This window comes from Talpa europaea (assembly GCF_964194135.1).
Source record: "Talpa europaea genome assembly, chromosome: 3".
Lineage (NCBI taxonomy): Eukaryota > Metazoa > Chordata > Mammalia > Eulipotyphla > Talpidae > Talpa > Talpa europaea.
Genome location: NC_140069.1, coordinates 113,727,814 through 113,750,879, shown reverse-complemented (window position 1 = coordinate 113,750,879; position 23,066 = coordinate 113,727,814). Strand labels below are relative to the sequence as shown.

General features: G+C 39.6%; 1 protein-coding gene across 1 annotated transcript in view; it reads left to right on the top strand.

Annotated features, from left to right (window-relative positions):
- Positions 1-12,473: 12,473 nt before the first annotated feature.
- GNAI1 (G protein subunit alpha i1) overlaps positions 12,474-23,066 on the top strand; it is a gene marked incomplete at both ends in the record, with an annotated part of 67,593 nt that continues 57,000 nt past the window's right edge. Inside the window, one exon of the mRNA XM_084229321.1 lies at positions 12,474-12,591. Within this exon, the coding sequence (XP_084085447.1) occupies positions 12,474-12,591 (118 nt within the window). The remainder of the gene's footprint in view (positions 12,592-23,066) is intronic.

Below are 23,066 nucleotides of genomic sequence, written 5' to 3'. Positions count from 1 at the left end.
ACTGTTTTAATTATTATGGTTTTGTAGTATAGCTTGAAGTTTGAAAGTGTGATACCTCCTTTCTCCTTTGTTTTCATCAGTAGGGCTTTGGCTATTCGTGGTTGTTTTTTTTTGTTTTGTTTTGTTTTGTATTTTTTTTGTGGTTCCATATGAATTTCATCAGTATTTGTTCTATTTCTTTGAACAATGTCATTGAGATTTTTATTGGAATAGTGCTGAATCTGTATATTGCTTTTGGTAGGATGGACATTTTAATAGTGTTAATTCTTCCAATCCAATCATAGAATTTTTCAAAAAGGTGGAAAAGGTGCAGTTTGGCAGATCAGTTTTAAAGTAGCGTGTATTAGAGACACTGGATCTTCTGATGTGGATCTGAAGTCTCAGAGATGAGTTTTTGATAACCTCATTAAGGGCTCCTTTCTTTATAAATTACCATATTAAAGGCATTTCTCATATCAAATGAACAGTTTTATTCACCTGCAACCTTTGAATGTAGTAATTTTAGGTGTGTTGAAACAATATTAAGAAAGAGGTTTTTTTGTATTGATGTATCAATTTTTTTGTATCTATATATTAATTTTTTGTAAGACCAAGACAAATCAATTAAGAGTCCCGTAATAGAGAGAAAGGTAATTTTGTAGTTCCATTTACTCAGTAAACATAATGTATAATTCAACTAAATAATAAATCCGTTGGAATTTAGTGCACTAAGGAAATTAAAAATTAATATATTTGCATTCTCCATTGATTTGTTTTGTAACTCATGGGAAAAAAAAAAACACTTTGTTTTGTCATGTGCAAACACACACCATACATATACTGAAATCACAGCCAATATAATATCTCAGTTGAAGATACACAGCTGTAACATATAAAGTTAGAGGCCTTTGGTATTTTAAAGGTTAAAAATTTTTAAATTTTGACCTGATTAAGTTTATCTAATACATGTAGTAAGACATTAGATGTTGCTTTAGTATATAATAAGTTCTAAATTTATGTAATTTATTTCTGTGTAATTTGGGTTATCTGGCTGCTCAGTGGACATTATATGAATGTGGTAAGATTGTGTGTGTGTAAAGTATGTTTGAACTGAATCAACACTGAATAGATAAATGTGTGCAAAAGCAGAAGTAGAGAACATACACCATCCAGAACCTCATAGGCAAGGAGGCAGCAGCAGACTCAGTTATAAACGTATTATTACCTATACTCTACCCAACAATTTGTCAAATAATCCAAACAGGTATCTTTACCATTTGACAGATAAGTAAACTAAAGATAATCATTTACTACCCAGTGTCTTAGATCAAATTAGGCCCAGAGCAGAACCAGGGCCTCTATCGCTTCATTCCTGGTTTATGTTACTGCATTGAATTTACTTATTTCCTTCAAATATTATGACAGCAACAGAAAAATGGTAGCATTCTTTAGCAGCAAGAATCAAGATATTACTTTCAGTAAAATGTTTCTAATGTTTCTTTTGATGAAACCACTAAGATTACCTTTCATTCATTCATTCAGTATATGTTTGTTGAATTCCTATTCTGTGACCAATGCTGTTAGGTGCTAGCTGTTGCTTATCAATAAAAATTGTCTGACCAATGTGAATCGTAAAATTGTGTGTGTGTGGGTGGGGGGAGACTGAATAGAGGATAAAGCATTCATAGTGTTCTTAATTTTTGTTTGTTTATTTTGATACTCTATGGAATTACAATGTCACACAAAGGCTGATCTGGTTTCAGTAGCAGAACTGAGCAGTTAAGAATTCAAAACTAACCACATCAACCCTCACCCACGCCTAGTAGGAATGTAATGGTAGAGCTTACAAAAACAGCTTGGCAGTTCCTTGAAAAGTTAAATATTAGAGCTGCCCTGTGACCCAGCAATTCTACTTCTAGGCATATGCCCAAGAGAAATGAAAACAGGTATTCAAGCAAATATTTGTACATGAATGTTCATATCAACACTTATTCACAGTAATGTAAAAGTGGAAAGAGTCCAAGTGTCTACCAACTGATAAGTGGAAAAACAAAATGTGAAATATATTCATGCAATGGAACCTTACTATTTAACAATAAAAAGGAATGATGTATGATGCAAGCTACCACGCATATGAGCCTTAAAATCATTATGGTATGGAGGCCTCCCTGGTGGTGCAAGAGGTCAAGTCTCAGCCATTGCAGCACGAGTTCAATCCCTGGCCAGGGAGATAACCCACATGGCGCAGCAAACCTTTCCTCTCTCACCCACTGCTCCCTTCAGTAGTGTATTTGAGTAGATCTGCCTGTTCTGCTCCCTACTCTCTCTGGTGAATACTCTCACTGATCCCCCTCCGCATACCTTTGGCCCACACCCCAGCTCTTATATGAATAAATAAATCTTTAAAAAAGTAAAATCATTATGCTAAGCCAATGAAGCTAGACACAAAAAGCTACATATTGTATAAATCTATTTCTATGAAACGTCCAGAATAGGCAAGTCCATAAAGATGGAACATAGATTAGTAGTTACAAAGAGATGTAATGAGGGAGCTGGGATGACTTCTAAAGGATAGAGTGTTTCTTTGGGTGGTGATGAAAATGTCCTGGAATTAGTGTGATAGTTGCATAATCTTGTGAGTATATTAAAAAATAATGTTTGTACACTTAAAAAACTAAAAGGTATGATATGTAAATTATTATCACAATTGAAAAAGAAAACTAACCACATTACAAAACTAACCACATAGCATTTCTATTTGTGGACAAATTCAGGATAATAAAATCAGCATCAAAATGAACACTAAACATACTGCAATCACAGTATAACTATCACTACCCTTTGCTTTCCATGTTTTCCTGTGCTATCCAAAATTTCTTTCACTTACCCACTTCATGTCAAAAAGGAATCTCAATAATCTTACAGAAACTGAACTTCTAAAAAAGATCTGATATCCTACTTTACTTTACCTTTTTCAATATTCTATCTCCCTTTCAAAATAAACCTGCAAACAATTGTTAATTGCTTAAGCTAGTGCAGGTCAGTGGTCCAACCCTGCCTGGAGAACCGGTAAAGGTCAACCTTTGATAATTAACTAAATGTTACTTCCTATGACCAAGTGATGCTTACAAGGGCCCTGATAATCTAAACATTCTTCCTTAGACAGGAGTTCTCAAGCAGCTGTTTAGACAGGGACAGAGGCAACTTTTGTGAGCCAACACAATACTCTGTCAAAAGCTGTGCAGTCCCAAATATCCAAGATGGACTTTTGGTAAAGAATGAGGTTGTATTTATGGTTAAAGCTTGAGTGCTAAGCAGCACTTCCCAATCAACACACAATGAAAATATGTAGGCCAACATGCATGGCCTTACTTTTGAAAAACAGTGTGCTCCAAGCAGATCTAAAGCTCATATGCCCTCCCAGGTACAACACATGGAAGAGAGAAACTCTGACCAGAGTCCCTGCCTGCCTCTGCATACTGCAGAGAGTTGAGTTGAAATAGGATGCCCAAGAGAACATGGAGTCCAAGAGCCTGGAAGTCAACATACCATATCCATTCAATATCTTGGTCATTGGTCTACTGGATTAATTTATCTTCCTGAATGTTATGGTAAAGTGACATTAAGCTGGGAATAAAGGGGACAGAAACAGAGGGGCACGGGAAAGTGGTAACCTGATGATACATATCTTTTACTATAATCACTTTTCTCACGGGTGATTTATGATCTTACCTTCAGCATATGACTCATTAAATCTCCATTTTGCATGCTGCTATGGTTGCATATATGGAAACTCTGGATAATTTTAAGACTTAAAGCCCTTCTTATATGATATTTCTCCATTCAATAGGCCTGAATTCTTACAAAGAAATCATTTCTTAGTAACACTATGAGATATATCTTATCTCTTTTAGTCCCCAACCCATCCGTAGCTAGTAAGATGTTGATGTTCAACAAATGCTTGCTAAAATATTTAATACCACTATTTGCAACAATATCGTCAATAACTGTAACAGGATAGAAAAATCACTCAGTGTTTCCTGAATCCCTTTGGCCTGGCTCCTACTCCCAGTCCCAGATCAACCCTTCTGTTGTCTTTCCTGCTGAGCTGAACAAGAGGCACACATGTCAGTTTCACAGTTTAAACAGAGCAGCAGTGAAAGAAAATCAGCTGAGCCAGCAGGAAGCAGAATCTGAGGGGGATGTGTCGACAGAGCTAGTTTTTAATCCAACATAGTAAATAAACACAGAGACTTTACTAAAGCCAGGTAGCTCTTTCCTTGAGAAGCTAGCCTATTCTTCAAGCTTGAGCTAGGCTTTTCCTGCTGCTTTATAAGAGTAACAGTTTTGAAATTTTGATAATGCCAACCAAATGCAGGAGGAAAAAAGGTGTGTCCTCATTCTTAGGTTAATTCTCCAAAACCAAACTAGGAAGCTAAAGACCATGAAAAAAAACATGGCAGATGGGGATAACATGAAATATATTTGAAACTGTAGCATTGTTCACCAAGGTACAAATAAATGTTGTGCCATGAATTTGACTAGTAAAGTAATTTATCCTCTTTGGCTGTTTATCTCACTCTTTCATGCCTTGCCAAAGCCAATGACTGAGCAAGGGGAGGGTACTTAGATCCAGGCCATTTCTTCCCAAGGACTCCTCTAATGAGAAATGTGTACTTGGGGGCTGGAAGAGGGATCCCCATCAGCCTGGTCAAGTCTTTCTCAGAGCTGCACTTTAGTCTGAGGCTCTTCCTCTCCCAAACTCCCTCTTCCCTTCTCTCCTTCCACAGGTGTCAGAGCTGCATCCCATTTGAAGACTCTCCTCACCCTCTCTCTCCTATATCCTTCACAGGCATTTCCTCACTCCTTGCATCTCTAATTCTGTTGTGGCATGTGCTTCTCAGAAGTCTTGAACTGGTACACCTTTGGGGGTAGAACATTGTTTCATTATCTTCATAGCACTTACAAGTCTAGTGGTGTATTGCATGGTGACATTTTGGTCAGCAGTGAACCACTCACACTATACAACAGTGGACTGTACTCATAGGCTACCTGTGTAGTAGGCTGTACCGCACAGGTCTGTATAAGTACACACAATGATGTACTCACAATAACAAAATTGCCACATCTCTCAGAATATCTCTGTTATTAAACGAGGTATGACTGTATTTTTTTTTTTTAGAGGCATGTTTATTTATTTATTTGTTTGTTTGTTTGTTTTGTTTATACATGCACTGGGTACAGTCAGAAGCCGGGAGGGTGAGAGAATTCACCAGAGCCAGAGCGGGGAGCAGAGCAGGCAGAAGGAGTGAAGTACACTGCTGAGGGGAGCAGCGGGCGGCAGGAGAGGTCTGCGCGCCATGTGGAACCCTCCTCCGGTGGCCGGGGAGCAGCCGGGGATCGAACCGGCGCCGCAGAGGCCGCAGGCAGCTTCGCAACCCAGTGCTCAACCACTGCGCCACCGGGGAGGCCCATAAACGAGGTATGACTGTATTTTTAAAAAGCATTTTGTTTTTTAAATGAGCCTGACCGATTGATCCCACTTTAACTTGTTTATTTAACATCTCTATCTTACTGCTTCCATATCCACACCATTGCAATATTGACCACCTTATTCCCAGTGCCAAGAGCATTGCCTGGCATATGATTGGTCTTCCTTTAATATGGTTGAATGAATGAATTAGTGGTTTAGAAGAACTAGATTTCTATTCTAAAACCAACTCCTTTATTCATTTTAAAATATGTTCATTTACTGTTCTAGCTACTAGAGATAACACAGTAAACAAATGAGACAAAGGCTTTGCTCTTTAGAATTTATATTCAAGTGAGAGGAGACAGGCAATAAAAAATAATCACAAAACATGTGTGTTGGGTAATAAATGTTGTAAAGAAATGGCAATGCATAGTAAGGAAATAGAGAGTGATGGGTGGATTGGTTAGCAAATTTATCTCTGATAATGTGGCATTTGAACAGGGATTTGAATGAAGTAAGGGGAAGAGCCAGACAGATCGCTGGTGGCAGGGTTCTAGGCAGGGGGATCATGAGTGCAAGGGCCCAGTGACAATGTTTGGCAAGTTCAAGGAGCAGCCTAGGTGTCAGTGAGGCTGAACCACAGAGAGCAAGAAAGAGTATGGTGGGGAATAATATCAGAGGAGAGAAGGATGAACCTGATAAATCAGGAAGTCCTTGTATGTTAGCAAAAGTACTTTAGATAGACTTCTTCTCTAAGTAAGATGAAAAGTGAATGGATAGGTTTGAATAGAGGAGTGATAATATCTGATTGAAATTTTAAAAGTAGGATTTGGGTCACTAGCTTGAAAAATAGTGGGGGGCACTAATGGAATAGAGGAGCCGGAAAGTAGGTTATACTAATGCATGAATACCTAGCACTAAGGTAGGTCAAGGAATGTGATATTTGCCCAAATTTTGGAAATATTTGAAGGCTAAGTTCACAGTATTTTCTGATTTGATAGGTTGGATTATAGGGCTTGAGGAAAGGTGAGGAATCAAGGATGACTCCAGATTTTTGGCCTCAGCAGATGGCAGGATGGAGTTCCTCATTACTGTGTTTTCCTCCAGTCAAGCTCTGTTTACAGGTGCAGGAACAGATAGAGGTGATTTAACCAAATGTGTGTGTGTGTGTGTGTGTTTCTGTTGAATACAATATTGGGGATGTTTTAAAGTTATATACCAAGGAAGGTGGAATATAAATTGCACAATGAGAGAAATTAGCGCATGACAGATCATAAGGGACAGGGGAAAAGCATATAATGGATGGGAGGTTTCTATGGAATTAAAGAATTTAATGGTAATAAGGCATGGAGTAAGATGCAAAAATCAGAGGTAGCAGTCAGATAGTGGCTAGCCATGTTCTTTCCTTTGTACATAAAAATTTCTTTTTCTCCCCGTGCATAAAACTTGAGAAAAATCATGGCTAAAATGAAACGACAACAAATCCCAAATCCACCGCTTCATCTACCAACTCATGTGTCTGCAATTCTCCATGGTTAGAATTTGGAAAGTTTGCTCATTAAGCTCTTCAACTTCAGCATTTACTTAACACCTTTACTTAACAGCATTTACTTAATTTTACATGGAAAAGCTTCCATTCACAGCACAGCAAAGTGTGTCAGTACATTTGCTAACCATCACTGGTTGGAATTACAGACGCAAATTCGCACTTATTGGTACCTTGCAGATGCTTTAACACTCATTGTTACAGATAAGGATACTGCAAGACAGAGATTACAGTACTTTCAAAGACAGATATGGAGTTGAAGACAGAGCTTTGAATGGCTCTTATCTGACTACCTGCCTACATCTCTTTCTACTGCCTATTCTCTTATTCTTTAGAAGTGTCTCGGTGATCTTTTTTTGATGCACTGAAAATACATATTTTCCTTAAACCACTCTTCCCTTAACTTACCTACTGTTCTATTCCTTAGTGCCCCCTGGCATCAGCAACAATGACTTCATGACTTACCTGCTTCAGCAAGAAATTAAGTCATTTAAAATGTTCCCCAAATACTTCTGAGTGTCCACCCAGGTGGCATCATATTCACATGTGCTCACAAATCAGTCTGTTGCTTGAAGTCACTACTTCGTGTTCTCCATGGTTTTCCTCTTCTTTTCCAGTTTCCTTTTGTCTTGGCCACTGTCTGTGAAGTTACTAGAGGTATACTGAGATTTACCAATGGTGCTGTACCCAAAAAGGAGAAGGAACAGGTTCAAACCAAAAGCACTATCTCTAGATGCTTTCAGTCCCTCAACACACTGGTGCCTGAGTGCTGGCATGTTCCGTGCAGAGACAGAGCCGATGGCCTCCACATCATCTCTATGCCACAGTGTTGTAACCACACCCAAAGGGGTGCTGATTGCCATTCAAAGTCTCTCAGCAATAATTCAATGGACTTGTGAAATTCAAGTGTTGTCCCGAATACCCCCACATCTCTAATAAAAATGGCATTGGTTTGGGACATTTATATCTATAACTATAGAAGGATACAGATGCCATAATACACTCCCCTGTTGTCCTAATTATTCCTGGCCTCTCCCCAAATCAAATTCTCTCATTTTCAGTTAGCAAAAATATCGTGACAAATAATGAGAGGTAGCTACCTGCGATATCTGTTCCAAACAAGATATACACTATTCTGATACCTGTGTGAATGTGTGTGTGTGTATGTGTGTGTGTGTATGAGCAATGCGTATTATCTTGTTACACCTTCTTTTCCCCAAAACACAAGTCAGGTTGTCTTCACTCTGTTTTTCTACAGTTCTAGCTGTGCCCACACAAATCTGTCAAGTCAAAACATCTTGTAAACTCTCCTTTCCCACTTTTGTTTGTTTGTCTGCTGGTAGGTTGAGTAAGGTAATGGTTGAAAACCAGAGGGAGTCTCTGAGTTGTAATCTCAGTTCTAAAACTAATTCCATTTGATTCTAAATAACATAGAATCTGAGGGTTGGTAAGGATTCTAAAAAATTAATCTATATCTAGATTGTTCCCAATATGTGATCATCCAGTCTACATTTGTTCATCTTAGTTAAGAGAATGAACTTCTCAGGATGTCTATTTCCTTTGGGGGAAATTGTACACCATTTCTCCTCACATCAAGGCAAAATTTGTTTGCTATACCTTTCTTCTAATACATCTACATTTACCACCTTGAAACCAGACACCAAATGTCTATTTCTTCTGATTTATGGTATCTCATAAGTCATTAGAAAATAGCTATCATGTCACTGTGTACCTTCTCAGTCCTACATTAAATATCCCCAGTTTCTTAATTATTCCTATGACACAGTTTGGAGTTACTTTACAGCCCAGATGATCTCAGCTGAATGCATCCCAATATGTCTTTTAACATATGTCTCTAACTCTTTACTGTGATATTCTGTATTATTTAGCAATAAAAAGAAAGAACTAATAGCATGCTACAAAATGGACAAACTTTGAAAACTTTATGCTAATTTAGAGAAGCCAGTCACAAAAGGCCTTTTATATGAAATGACCTTTTATATAAGGAGCTCACAATGGGCAAGTCTATAGAGACAAAAAGTATATGAGTAGAACCTTAGGATTTAAATGGGGTACTAGGGGTTAGAATAGAAAGATGAGAACCATGGCATATGGTGTAGCTTTTTTGGGGTAATGAAAATGTTCTAGAATTGATTGTCATGATGATAGTATAACTCAGTGAATATACTAAAAGGCACTGAATTGGATAAATTATATGGTATGTAAGTTACATCTCAATATAACTCTTTAAAATATATGTTGTCTCGAAAGGAAAAACATTCCAGAAGGGCAAAAGTAGATTGCTTTAACTTCTGTATGTCAATTTCGCTATCTATAAAACAGGTGAGTTAATGATATCTGCTCTACCTCCATAATTTTGTCAAATCACATTTTGCAATATTTTAATAATGTAAGTTTGTAGTTTGAGTAATTCTCACTGCCTCATATTTGGATTCCTAACAATTTACTTGTTAGTTTTGCTGGGTAAGGTATATTTTTTAACACTGATTACCCAACTTAGGAGAATGTCAGAACACAGTATCCATTGTGTAAAGTCCAAGTCTTTACCTTAATATTCAAAGCTCTCTTCAAAACATTGTCCCACACGTCTTTCTTTTTTTTTTTTTAAAGATTTATTTATGCATACAAGAACTGGGGTGTAGACCAGAGGTACGGGGAGAGGGGTGTTGTGAGAGGATTCACCAGAGAGAGTGGGGAGCAGAACAGGCAGATCTACTGAAATACACTGCTGAGAGGAGCAACAGGTGAGGCAGGAGAGGTCTGCTGTGCCATGTGGGTTGCTCCTTGGCAGGGCCAGGGATTAAACTCGTGCTGCAGTGGCTGGCAATAGCTTGATAGCGCCGTGTCTTTAGTGTCTTGAACCCCTGTGCCACCAGGGAGGCTCCACACTTTTTTCTTTCTTCACAGCCAAACTACATTTCAAAGCCACTCATTCTTCAACATGAACATTTAGCTGTTTATTCCTCCTAAGCAAAATATACCTGTGAACTTAATGTTTATGAACATTCCTCTACCTGCCCACAAAAAATTCATATGTTGAGGTCCTCACCCCCAATATGATGGTATTGGAAGTAGGGTCTTTGGGAGATAAATAGGTTGGGATGAGGTTATGAGTGTGGGGACCCCGGGAGAGGATTAGTTTCTTGGAGACACTAACACTAGAACTTTTTTCCCTCCACATGTGAGGGCACAGCAAGAAGGTGTCCACGGTAAGCCAGGAAGACACTCCTCTCCAGGGAACTGAACTGCCTGGTACTTTGATCTTGGGCTTCCCAGACTGTAGAACTGTGATAAGTTTCTATTGCTTAAGCCTCCAGCCTGTGGTATTTTGTTATGGGGACCCAAGCTGACTGATAAATACTCCTTGAAATTCCACACCAATCCATAGTCATGGCTCCTTTCAAAAGATTTTTTGAAAATTTCTTTTCTTGGAATTTGCCCCCATATTGATCATTCCATTACTCTGCATCTTCTCAGAAGTTTAGCTTTATATAAAGCTAATCTTTAATTCTGGTTCTTCTATGTATTATATTTTATTTACTCACCTACATCATAGACTTCTCAAATGATGAGTGATGTGTATCATTTTGTTACACCTTCTTTTCTCCGAAACACAAGTTTTACAGTCATTTCCACTTGTACTCAATCATGACTGCTTCCTCTTTTAATTTAGTTGTTGTTCCCATACTATCTGGCCTTAAGCTTATAGGAAAGACTAATAATGACAGCTAATCTAAATGACTGATACAGAAACACTAGCTCAAAGTTCACTCTGTCAAGTTTAAGTCCAGACTTTCTCATGAACATCAACGGCTAGAGTGCCAAGAAGTAAAAAGAAGATAGAAGGTGATTAAGTACAATTTAAGGTCTGCTTTTCTGTGTTATATTACAAAAGGGCACAGGAAAAGTTGAGGCAATTTTGAAATAGCATCTCTTGAGACTATCAGGTTTTTGAAAATTGTAGAACAGGAAAGAGCAAGTCAAAGGAGGACACTGACAATTTCTGCTTAATGCACAGGCCTGGCTTAAGTGAGGTCTGGAAAGCTATTCCTCCCTTAGCATCTGCACAGCCTTACCTTGTTGGAAAACTCAAGCCTAGTTTTCACAAACAGTTTTTAGAAGTAAGACTTCTAGAGAGAAACCAAAGAGCAATCTCCTAATTTTTAATACATCAAAGATGTTTTTCTTTGCTGCCAGTTCCATCTTCTGATCTATCAAAATGTCTTGAGTGTCTGTAGAGGAAAGGCAGTGTAGCTGAGAGGGAGACCAGCTCTTAGACCTAAGCTCTTCATTTGCTGCTGGGTGGAACGGAGGCCGGGGAGCCCAGACCAGTTACAGCTGTAAGGATGCTCGTCCATGAGCAAGGAAGCAAGGTCTGCAGAAAGGAATGATATACCCAAGTGGCTTATGATTTACTAACACAGTTAGAACTACTGGTTCAAAACCTGGCTTGGAACTTCTCATGTGGCGCAGATTTGTTTATGGGTGTTTTATTGCTCCTGTCATTTAAAAATATACCCTCCGATTCTGTCTCACATTTTCTCAGGTTGGGAGAAAATCCTTTAAAATGTTCTCTGTGTAAAGAAAGGTGCCCGTGAATGGAAGGAGAGGATAAAAGGTTGGCAAGAGAAACTGCAAGAAGGGAGAAAGTTGACCTTCTGTCCCCCTCCCTGACTTTTGCTCCCCACTGCCCCCATCTCTGCTTTCACCCAGACTCCATTCCCTTCCTGGCTCCCTCTATTTCCCACAGCCCTGAACGCCAGCCCACATGGGTTTACATTTCGAAAACCCTTGCGTGGCTGCCGGAGCTGGGCATGCTCAAACGCCCAGGACTGGCTTATTTCTGCTTCCAACTTTGGCAGCCTTCCCACCCCCACCCCGAAGGGGCACACATCCGTCGGTGAGAGTAAAGGGGAAGAAATCACCCCACTCCTGTCGAGGGAGACGGGTAAGCGAGCCGGGGGGCCGGTCCCGCGCTGCGGGGGCGCCTGCTGGGGTGGCGCGCGCGGGGGTGGCGGGCGCGCGGGGCCGGGTGGGCAGGAGCGCGGGTGCGCGCGCCAGTCCGAGGGGGCGCTGTCCGAGGGCACGTGCGCGGGCGCGCGCCCCGGGAGTGGTCGCGGGGCGGCGGGAGGGGCGGGCCAGGGCGGGGCCGCGGCGGCGCGCGGACGCCGAGCTCGCGGGCTGCTGGGGGCTGCGGCGCGGCCACTCGCGGGAGGCCGGCGGCGGCTGCAGCCAGGGGCTCGCCACGCAGGGCTTCGCGGGCGCGCAGGGGCGCCGGGGGAGAGCCGCGAGGTGCCGCTCGCGCCTTTGAAGACTGCGCGCTGCTCGCCGGCGGGCGGCGGCGGGTGGGGGTGGAGTGGCCGGCGGCGGAGGTGCCCGTGAGCGCCTTCACCTGTGTTCCGAGGCAGCGCGTCGGACGTGCGGGCAGCGGCGCGAGCTCTCGCTCCGGGCACCATGGGCTGCACGCTGAGCGCCGAGGACAAGGCGGCGGTGGAGCGGAGTAAGATGATCGACCGCAACCTCCGCGAGGATGGGGAGAAGGCGGCGCGCGAGGTCAAGCTGCTGCTGCTCGGTGAGTGCGGCCCGGCCGGACGCCGGGGCGGGCTGGCCGGGGCGCGCGGGGGCCCGCGGGGCGCGCCGGGGCGCAGGGCGCGGTGGCCACCGCGGGCTCCTCGGCGTGTGGAGACCCGGAGGGGACGTGGCGAGGCGGCCGAGGGCGCGTTGGGCAGAGCCCGAGAAGGGTTTTCCAGACACAGCGCGATGCGGTGCAGGGTCGAGTCGAGCACCCCCCCGCACCAACCCCGGCCCCTCGGCCCCCGGGGCGGCGAGAAGTCGCCCGCAGTGGGGCAGGAGTTTGACTTCACTCGCTTGCCTTGGTGGGGACCCCACGAAGAGCCGAGGAGCGGGTCTCCAGTCACCCCTTTTGCTGGAAGTTAGCCCCGCTTTAGAAAGACGAAGGGGCATTCGCGATGCGAAAATCAAAGCACCCCTTCCAGAAACCGCTGGAATGCCAGGGGTTGTCTCGTGGCCGTGGTTTCCCCACCTCTGGAATGCCACGTTTTGTGACATGAGTGCACCTTGGTGGGGCCGCGGCGGGATGGCGGGGTCTGTCCTCTTAACTTCCCATGGCGACTCAGTAAGTGTGCAGGGGGAGCACTGGTGATATTTCCCTTGCGTAGACCACTCTGGGTGCTTGGTTTTTATTACTGTGGGGGCCTGGAGGCCACTCAACTTGGGTTACGTTTGCTCCAGTGGTCAGGAAGGAAGGTGGATACTCGAGTGGTGAAAACCTGCTGTGAAAGGCGCGAATGGGTCACGCGGACACCGGGATTCTCTCTCTCTGCTGTCAGGGTTTCTGATGAATGACATTTGCCAGGTACTTGCTAGGCTTGTATTTGTTCTTAGTATTGTTCTCTTGATGAAACGCCATGTGAGGTCTTTCTCATTAGTCTTAAGGACGAAAACATAAAAAGAGTAAGCCAGGGTTTGGGCTGAGGAATGTGTTAGGAAAATAGTCACAGGCTAAGATTTGTAGATGTATGAGTTAGGGTTTTCTTTTGTTTGTTTCCCTGCCACACACACTCTATAGGTATTTAGGTAGATGAAAGATTTCTGAGAATCTTCAATTTACACTTGCAGAGATGGCTTTTATTTTTATAACAATAAAAGAGAAATATTGCACAAACCTGTTTTCAGTAAGCTTCTGTTTCATTGGTTTAATGACTGCTGGAAAAATGGTGGGTTTTTTTTTTTTTTTTCCTCTCTCTCTCCATTACTAGTAGGCTTAGAAGCAGCAAACTTGGCATGACTAAAAGTAATAATGATCTGAGTCATTTTGCAAGCAAACTGTGAAATAACTTTGCATTTTAAAGACCTGGGTGGCTTTCTTCACTCCCGCCCCCAATATAAATCTTTCTGAGTTAAAACTGTTTAAGTTTATACATTAATGAAAAATTCTGCATTGTGAGGTCAGTGTATTTTTAGTGTATTGAGTACAAGAGATGCACCTGGGTACCAAAAGGTGAATGTTCTGAATTGAATGTGCTTGAGACAAAAATGAAACAAAAAGATTAAAAAGTTCTTTACCTGCAGTTTCTGCACCCACCACTGATTTATTATTTCATTGTATCTCAGTGTGACTCTTAGTTTGAGCCAACCATACACCATGTTTAAAGTAATTGAAAAATGAGTTCTCTGGTGTTTTTTTTTTTGGTTTTTTTTTTTTTTGTTTGTTTGTTTTTGCTTTAATTAGAGGTCTATTAAAGAGAGATGGACTGAGATAAAGGTCCAAGGGAGTGGTTTTTGTTTTTGTTTTTTTTTTTATTTTTGTTTTCTGTTTTTGCTTATTTTTAGAAGGAAATAGTGTTTCTTTCTCAACCTTAGCACTATTGGCATTTGGGGCCAGATAATTCTTTTGTTTTGTAGGCTGGCTTTTGCATTATTTAGCAACAACTTCAGCCTCCTTTAGCAGACTTGTCCCCAAAACGTGACCCTTGAAAATATCTCTAGATATTCTCAACAGATCCCTGGAGTAAAAATTATCCTTTAGTCAGAAACGCTCTTCTAGATCAGCAATTTAATTTCTTTGAATGTGTACCATGAAACCAAAAGTTGCATCTCTTCAGCCAACTGTAGGTAAGAGCGATGAGAAAGGTGTTGTAAGAGTCATGATTTTCAAAAGGAATTATGTCTCCATACCAATACCCTTAGGATGATTTCAAAATGATTTTTAAAAATCTTTAGGCGATGTATTCCTTCAGCTGTCATTTCTAGCATTGGTATTTTGCTTTTCCAACATCTCTTAGTAGAAGTCCTGTCACATTTCTGTCTTGTTAGCCCAGCTCCTTCCACCAGTCTCCTTATCTCTTTTACCCCCACTCCAATCTACCCTTTTGTCTGGAGTTTCAACTCTGTCTTATAAACAGAATGCTGGCTTATTTCACAAATCTTAATTCTTGGAGTGTTTGATAATATTTACTACACCCCCCCACTTGGTTTTAGTAATGAGGCATAGATTTTTTATTCTTTTTTACATGTTTTAATTCACGTGTAAGCAACTCACTGAAATAATTCATATAAAACACAGCAACTGAGTCAATAAGATATCTAAAATGGTTTCTAGATAACTTATACCAGTGTCATTTCCATTTATATTAGGTCTTCTTCCTCTTCACTTATTTTGTGTTTCTCATTTTTTTGTTTCCATTTAAGCCTTAAAGCCTCTAAAGAACATTTAAGACAGCATAATAAAATGCATTTTTTTCTTAAAGCATGCATTGCCTTTTAGACAACTGGATTGAGAGAGTCAGATATGAGAAACATTAAAAAGATTTTGATACTGAGTGTCTATTGTACTTTTAAAATATGAGATATTTCACTATTCACATTAGGGGCAGTTAATCAGGCTTAAAAAAAAGAAAGCGATCCTAGGTTGATTACTGACCTAAAGGAAGTTAGGTCAGGATTTGCGTGGTCCAAGGCTTTTAGGTTTAGTTTTCAGGTTTTCATGTTAGAATAATAATCCTAAATACAGAAACTTAATAATGATTTTTTTCCTAATATGTGTGACGATCTCTGGAAAGCATGCTTTATTGCTATATCTTTGAGTATGTTAAAATTTATCATCTTTTTAAAGGCTTGGCCTTTGTTTCATTGAGACTATGTTTACATATATAGGTGTTTATTAAACATTATTTTGTTATAAATTCCAAGATAAAGAGGATGTAAGGTGTTAGATTGTCAGTTTTCATATATTAAATGTTCAAAAGTCATTTCATTCTAAAGCTTTGAGCTTTTATTTTCCTTTACTCCATCTTATTATCCTTCCCTCCATTCCACTTATCCCCACAAATAAAAATCCACACCATTTATCTCCTCCTTTAGTTTGGTTTGAATAGATAGGTTGGGTGGAAAAGAGTGTGGGATCGACTCTTTTCTGCTAGGTATTTTTCCATTGCTAACACCAGCCAGCTACATGAGGACCTAAACGATTAGTCTTTTTGCCTCACTTTAAACCTGCCCTATGACTTCCCTAGTTGAGAAATTCTGGCATTGCAGGACTTTAGATTTTGCATTTCATTAGAATTGGCTTAGAATCTTGGAAGTCAGAAGGCCCATTTCCTTGAATAAACGGACTTGGTATTTCAACAAGGCTTAAGTGCTTCTCTCTAACCTCTCTGCTTTGTATTAGCAATTGCGGTGATAGAAGTCACAGGTGGTATAAAAGTATGTTTTGAAAGTGTTGGATTTTCTGTATTGTCTGTTTTTCTCTCACACGTTTTGTAAGTCTGGTTCACCGCTGTCTTTGGCAGTCGTGTCCCAATAGACTTTCTTGCTTCTGGTCTTTACCTCTTGTGTGTTCTTCCTGCTATCAGTGTCCTGCGCATTCTTTGCTCAGAAATTTTTATTGATATCTCCATAAGAATAAAAACATTCTCTAGACCTTGCTCCCCATGCTTTTTTCCTCAGGGCACCTCCTCAAAACAGGAACAGTTGGCATATGGCAAAGCATATTTGCTCTCTGGTTTCTGGTGGTGTTTATCTTTATGCTCTGCCTTGCTTCCCCTGCTGCTAGGGTGAACACTTCAGGGGCAAAATCCTTCAAGTTGCCCCTGTATCCCTGATGTGCCTTTCACTTTGTCCTGTGCATAATTAGTTCTTAATTATGTTAATATCTTTTGTAGGATTAGGACTTAACCTGGACTATAAACCTCATGTTTTGTTATTTTGGATATTGATAGGAACAAATATCCGGCCAAGCAAAGTAAACAAAAAAAGAATAGTGAAAGTATGTGATGATTAAGATAATTGCAGGTGTCTAAGGGCAAATTTCTTGGTTAAAGATATGTTTAAATATTTATAAGAACTTTTCATCATCATATTGCTTGATAAATTAGATAATTTAGGAAAAAACCTTAATCCATTTGATTGGGCGAGTGCCTGCTCTGCTGCAGTGGTAGTGTTACACTTTTAAAAATTTTGTGAGTATAACTTTCATTTTCATCTTTAGCTTTTATAAATAAAGGTCAGCACGAGTCTTGATAAATTTATTGATAATAGGACATATAGTGCTTATATAGTAGGATTTAGTGAAAGATGTTTATATCTGAAAGACAACTGCTCTAATTTTTTTAAACAAAAACTAAGTATCCAGCCACAATCATTATGTTATGCATTACTCTCTGCCTGCCTGGAAAATTCACAGTGCCACAAATTCACTGGGAAGACTTGAATGTATTTGTTACATTTTAGGCCAGGTCACATGTCACATGTGCTGGCATGCAGTTTCCCAGTGTGTGACTTCCCGGAGTGTGACATTGGGGAACTCAGATCCCAAATGGCATTTGAAATTTATGAGCTAAGGTCAGCTGCACCTAATCTTACAGTGCTTGGGCTACTTTCTGCCATAAATTGTTGAATACTGGTGAAAAACTTAACCAGTAATAGGACAAAAATAATTTTTTAAATTTTTAAAAGATTATTTATTTATGCATACAAGAGCTAGGGTACAGGCCAGAGGTGTGGGGCGTGAGAGGATTCACCAAAGACGGAGCGGGGAACAGAACAGGCAGATTGACCGAAGTACACTGCTGAGGGGAGCAGCTGGCTTGTCAGTAGAGGTCTGCTGCGCCATGTGAGTTTCTCCCTGGCTGGCCAGCGATCGAACTCGTGCTGAGGAGGCTGTGGATTGCTTCATAGTGCGGTGCTTAACCCCTTGCGCCACCAGGGAGGCCAGGGCAAAAATAATTTTAAAATGAATTTTCATTACCATAAACATACTGGCTTAAAACAATGCAAAGTTTATTATTTTTAATTTATAGATGCCAGAAGTCTTAAATGTGTTCATTGGCCAGAAATCAGGATGCTAGCAGATTTCTCCCATTTTGGAGGTTGGAGGAGAACCCATTCCTTTGACTTTTCCAATCTCTGTCTAGAGGCTACCACTTTTCCTTTGGCCTATGGCAATTTCTCCATCTTCAGAGCCAGCAATGGCTAGTGGGTTTGTTCTCTTGCAGCATCAGGCTCCCTTCTCTCTCTTTCAGTGGAAAGAACTCTTGTAGTTATATTGGGCTCAGCCAGATAATCTAGTGTAACAACCCTATATCTGTATCCTTAATCACATCCTCAGTGTTCCTTTTGCCCTGTGGGGTAATAGATTCATGGGTTCCAGAAATTAGGATATGGATTTTTGGGGGGGAGAGGCAGGGCTGTTATTCTGCCTATCATGGTCCACCCTCTGGTTCCCAAAGATTCATATTCATCCCCCATGCAAAATTTACCCCGTCCCAACATCTCCAAAAGTTTCAACCCATTACAGCATAAATTCAACATCCATGTCTCACAATATAACTCAGGCATGGGTGAGATTCTGGGTATACATCATACTGGGACAGAATTCCTCTCTGTGAACCAGTGAAACTAGAAAACCTGTATCTGCTCCTAGACTACAGTGATGGAACAGGTGAAGGATATCAGTTGTAGACATTCCTGTTCAAAAGGAGAGAAAGTCAGGTGCCCTTCACCAGTTACTTTAGGTGTCAGGTCCTGGGAATAATCCTCTATGACTCTGTGTTGTGGGTGCTGGACTCCTCCCTTGAGTCATCCTAACTTTTTCATGAGAGGTAGCACACGTTTGCAGCTTAGTAATCTTACTAGTGTTTCTTACCTATTTAATCAGGGAGATCTGGAAGCATTCTTTCACTTTGTACCTCCTGAATTTATTAATTTTTTTCCCTATCCTGTATTGCTATAACTGGCAAGGAAAAAAACAAACACAGAAACAAGCAGGTCACATCTCAAACAATTTGCTTGGAAACCTTTCCTTCAGACTATCTAGGTGTAAAGCTTACCAGTTCTGCTTCCCATATAACTGCAGGACAGAGTTCACATAGGCTTTCTGCCACTAGGTAACAAGAATTCCCCTTCCTCTAGTGGCAAGTAACATGCTCCTCCTTTCCATTCAGTTGCTCACCAGCAGCACATTTAAAATCATGTTATCTATCAACAGTCTGTTAAGTCACTTTAGGTATTTTCTGAGGCCATGTGTGTTTTCTCTACCATGTTCCTATCATGTTCCTTCCTCTACCACGTTCCACCCCACTAGGAGAGACTTTACATCTGTATTTCTAACAGTGTGGAAAGACATTGTAGGCTTTTATCTATCTTGTTCCTCAAAATTGTTCCAGTCTCTGCCCATTTTCTGATTCCAGAGCATTTTTCCACATCTCTGGTGTTTGTTACAAAAGCAACCCACCTCCAGGTAAATCCTTATTGACATATCACGTATAACTTTAGGAAGTAAATAGTAATTGTGATTTTATATTATTTAACCCTTTGTCATTTTTGAGATTATCATGATCAACAGTTGTGTCACCAGTTTCTGGTACTGCATACTGAAGCCACGGTATTTTACTGGAGGCATAATGTGAAGGAATTTTCTCAGTGGTTTTTCCTGACTATCCAGTCTAAATTAGTCTTCTTTGCTCTCCCTTCTTAATTATACCATTTAGAAATAATCTTGTGCATGTATGTTTACATTGTATGTTGTATTGCATGGGGTTGGCTACATGAGAACACAAATGTGGTACGACTTGTTTATCACCTAGTGGGGTGACACATAAATATTGATTCCATAAATATTGATTAAATGAATCAGTTGTTGAACATTAATTTTGACTAATTGTTCTTTAAAGGGAAAAAAGTTGATATATTTTCCTTGTACCTTAAGTAATTTTACTGAATTTTGACCCAATTGTTGACCCAATTTATCTCTTTCGTATCTTGCTGACAAGTGTAACTAAAGCATAGTACATGACTCCTAATAGGTTTAAAAAAGAAATTAATTTGGGAGACCAAATTCTTTTTGCATAATCAGAAAAATACTGTGACTTTTGGTAAATTAAGTGGTAAGAGTTCAATGCGAGTTTTGTGTATTCTAGACACTTTGACCGGATGGTTGCATTGCTGCTTCTTGTTATTTAACTACATTCTTAAATGCATACAGTCATACAAGGAGGCACTAAATATATTTTCACAGCCATGTCTGTCATTGGGGATCATGTATTAGTAACTTTGGCGTTTGGAAGTTAGCAGGGTATTCCTTATGTCTTGCCTGTCTATATGTGGTGAGAATTACAATTGTTGACATTTTAAAAAAATGTATTCCAAGTTTTTGGTGTCAAGTTATGCTTTAGGTTTACCATATTCTTTTTTAAATTATTTATTGTTAATTGAAGTAATATTTGGATGCCCCCAACAGTATTACCACAATAATGGACCATTACATCACCCACCCATAGTCCACCCCATAGTCCACTGTGTTTTCTTTCCTCTTTGTTCTTACCTTCCTGTCCCCCCCTTGGTGAGAAATTACAGTGGACTTAGGAAAAACAAAATATATACATAAAAACAATCCCTCTTAATGGCAAATGAAGAGAAATGATATAAGATACTAGGGGAAATGACATTCAATATTGGGGATCTTCTTGTTGATCTTGTAGTATCAGGGTGGAGGTAACACCTGCATCTCAGAAATAGCTGTGGTTATAAATCTGCCTGTATCCTTCATGGGTCTCGGAGATAACTTTTCCATTCTGATTAGCTGTAAGCTCTGTATTGCAGACACCAACAATTTAGAAGAGACTTGGCTTTCTTTAGTTTTCTTACATTTTCCACATATAAGGAATTTTACCCCATTCCAAAGTTTATTAGGCTCTTTAGGAAGATGCTCCAGATAGGGAAAGGCAGTTGACCAGAATGTTGGCAGTAAAATATTTTCCTTAATTCAACAAGTTATCTTTGTTTTAGCTTCATTTTTGCCTCTTTTTTTTGTTTGTTTTTTCTTAAATGCCAGATGATAATATATGCCCTATGTCATAGGGCTAGGGTACTAAATAAGCTAATATATCTAAAATACTTATAACAGTACATTACACAAAAGATCTTAAAAAATATAAAGTGTTATTATAAATTCTTCAGAGACTTTTTGGGGGTGAGTCCTTCCTCTGTCACTGTGCAGTTCGATCCATTTATGGTTACAAACATTAAATCCTTGACTCTTAGCAAAAGGTATAGCAAAGACTTCAAGAAATCTTAATTAGTAGTTGCTAAACCCACCTTAGCTTCCTTATGGGCCTTGAATTTCTGTTAATAATCTTCCCACTGCAAATAGACTTGGTAAATATCTGTGCTGTATTAAAAATTCTATAGAGTGAATTTTAAATAATTGGAAAACTTCACAAATGATTTTAAAGTAATTTTCTCTCCATTTTATTACCCATTTTTAGAATAAATGAAACAATTTACTGCAAACTTACCTTTTAGCTTTCTTGAAAATATAACAAAGCTATTCGTGTAAATGATGAAAGTTGGAGTTGATTCAAATGGATGTGCCATTTCTCAGGGGAGTTTGTGATTACTTCCCACAAATTTTAAAACCTTTCTAAAACTCCAGTTCTGGTGACTCAAAGAGATTCCTAATACAACTTGAGAATTACCGTGAATTTAATTTTAAGAGTGAAGCAGCATCTCTTGAAACGTGGTAGTAACGTTGGTATAGAAACAAGGACTCTGTGATGCTATTTATGCCTTTTAATATTTTTTAAAGGGTTTCCTTTAGACTTAACCTTGAATTACCTGGAATTCCTTGTCTTTACCTTGCCTTTTTAAGGTACATTTCAGAATTTTTTTTTAACCAGTAATTTATCTTTATTACATTGTTGTTGTTGTCCAGGCACAGCCTTTCATTTGGCAGTCATTTTATTTAAGAAGCATTGGACCTGTAAGTAAACCACACCTAAGATCAATATAATAGAAGAAAATTGCTTTCTTATAGGTAGTTCTGAAATTTAGATATTAGTAATCTAATTTTAAGAATTACATTTATTTCTGTGCAACTTAGAATTGACCCTTATATGGTAGCACAATGAGTTTTCACAAATTTAACACATCAGTGAAATCAGCAACCTAATCAAAAAATGTACACAAGGGTTGTGTTGTGATTGTGAAAAGCCATAATGGTGTTCAGTGAAGTTTCTGTAAGTAGTGAGATGGTACTTAACTAGTTCAAGGTCAGCACTGTACCCTTGATCCCACTCATCCATCATCTTTTATCTCCAACTCTTCTTATTCTCTCTACCATCTTACACTTCCTTTTTTTTTTTTTTTTGTAAAGATTTATTTATTTATGCATACAGGAGGTTGGGTATAGGCCAGAGATATGGGGACTGAGAGAATTCACCAGAGACAGAGTAGGGAGCAGAACAGGCAGATTGACAGAAATACAGTGCTGGGAGCAGTGGGTGAGATGAGAGGTCTGCTGGGGCCATGTGGGTCTCCTCCCTGGCCAAGGCTGGAACTGATCCTACAATGGCTGCCAGTAGCTTCATAGTGCTGAGACTTAACCCCTTGTGCTACCAGGGAGGCCCCCATCTTACACTTCTTTAAAGACGCCTGTGTCATGGTTTATAAACATTCTCAAGTCATACCCAGCATTAAAAGTAATAAATTCAAGCAAAACTGTTAATACTCTCCTGAAATAATGTTTAGCTCTTATTTTTCACCTAAACTTTTCAAAATATTAGTGTGCATTTCCATTCTTTTTTACTTTTTCAATCATTACTTTTTAAAAATTGTGAGTATTTTCAGTAATATAAAAGTAGTGAGATATATAACATTCATGTAACCCCCCACACCCAAACATTTTATTTTTTTAAAGAGATATTTTGAGGCTAGTCTCTCATCTTAAGTTTCTGTTATAGTTAGAGTTGACTTCTCATCATTTTAACTCTTCTTAACCTCTCCTCAGGTTTTAATTTCTTTGTGCTATTCGTATACCTTATACTTTGTTTTTCTATTCAGTAATAGCCTAATCTGTTTATTAACATATTGAGTTTTTAATTTTAATGGTGAACATTTTTATAGATAGAAACTATTTCTAATTTTTGTTTTAAAAACAGCTTATTCTCTCTATATTTACTTGCTTCTTAAAAAGTCACATTAATCACACTTATTTCATGTTCTCTTTGTGAAAAAAAATTGTTACTTGAA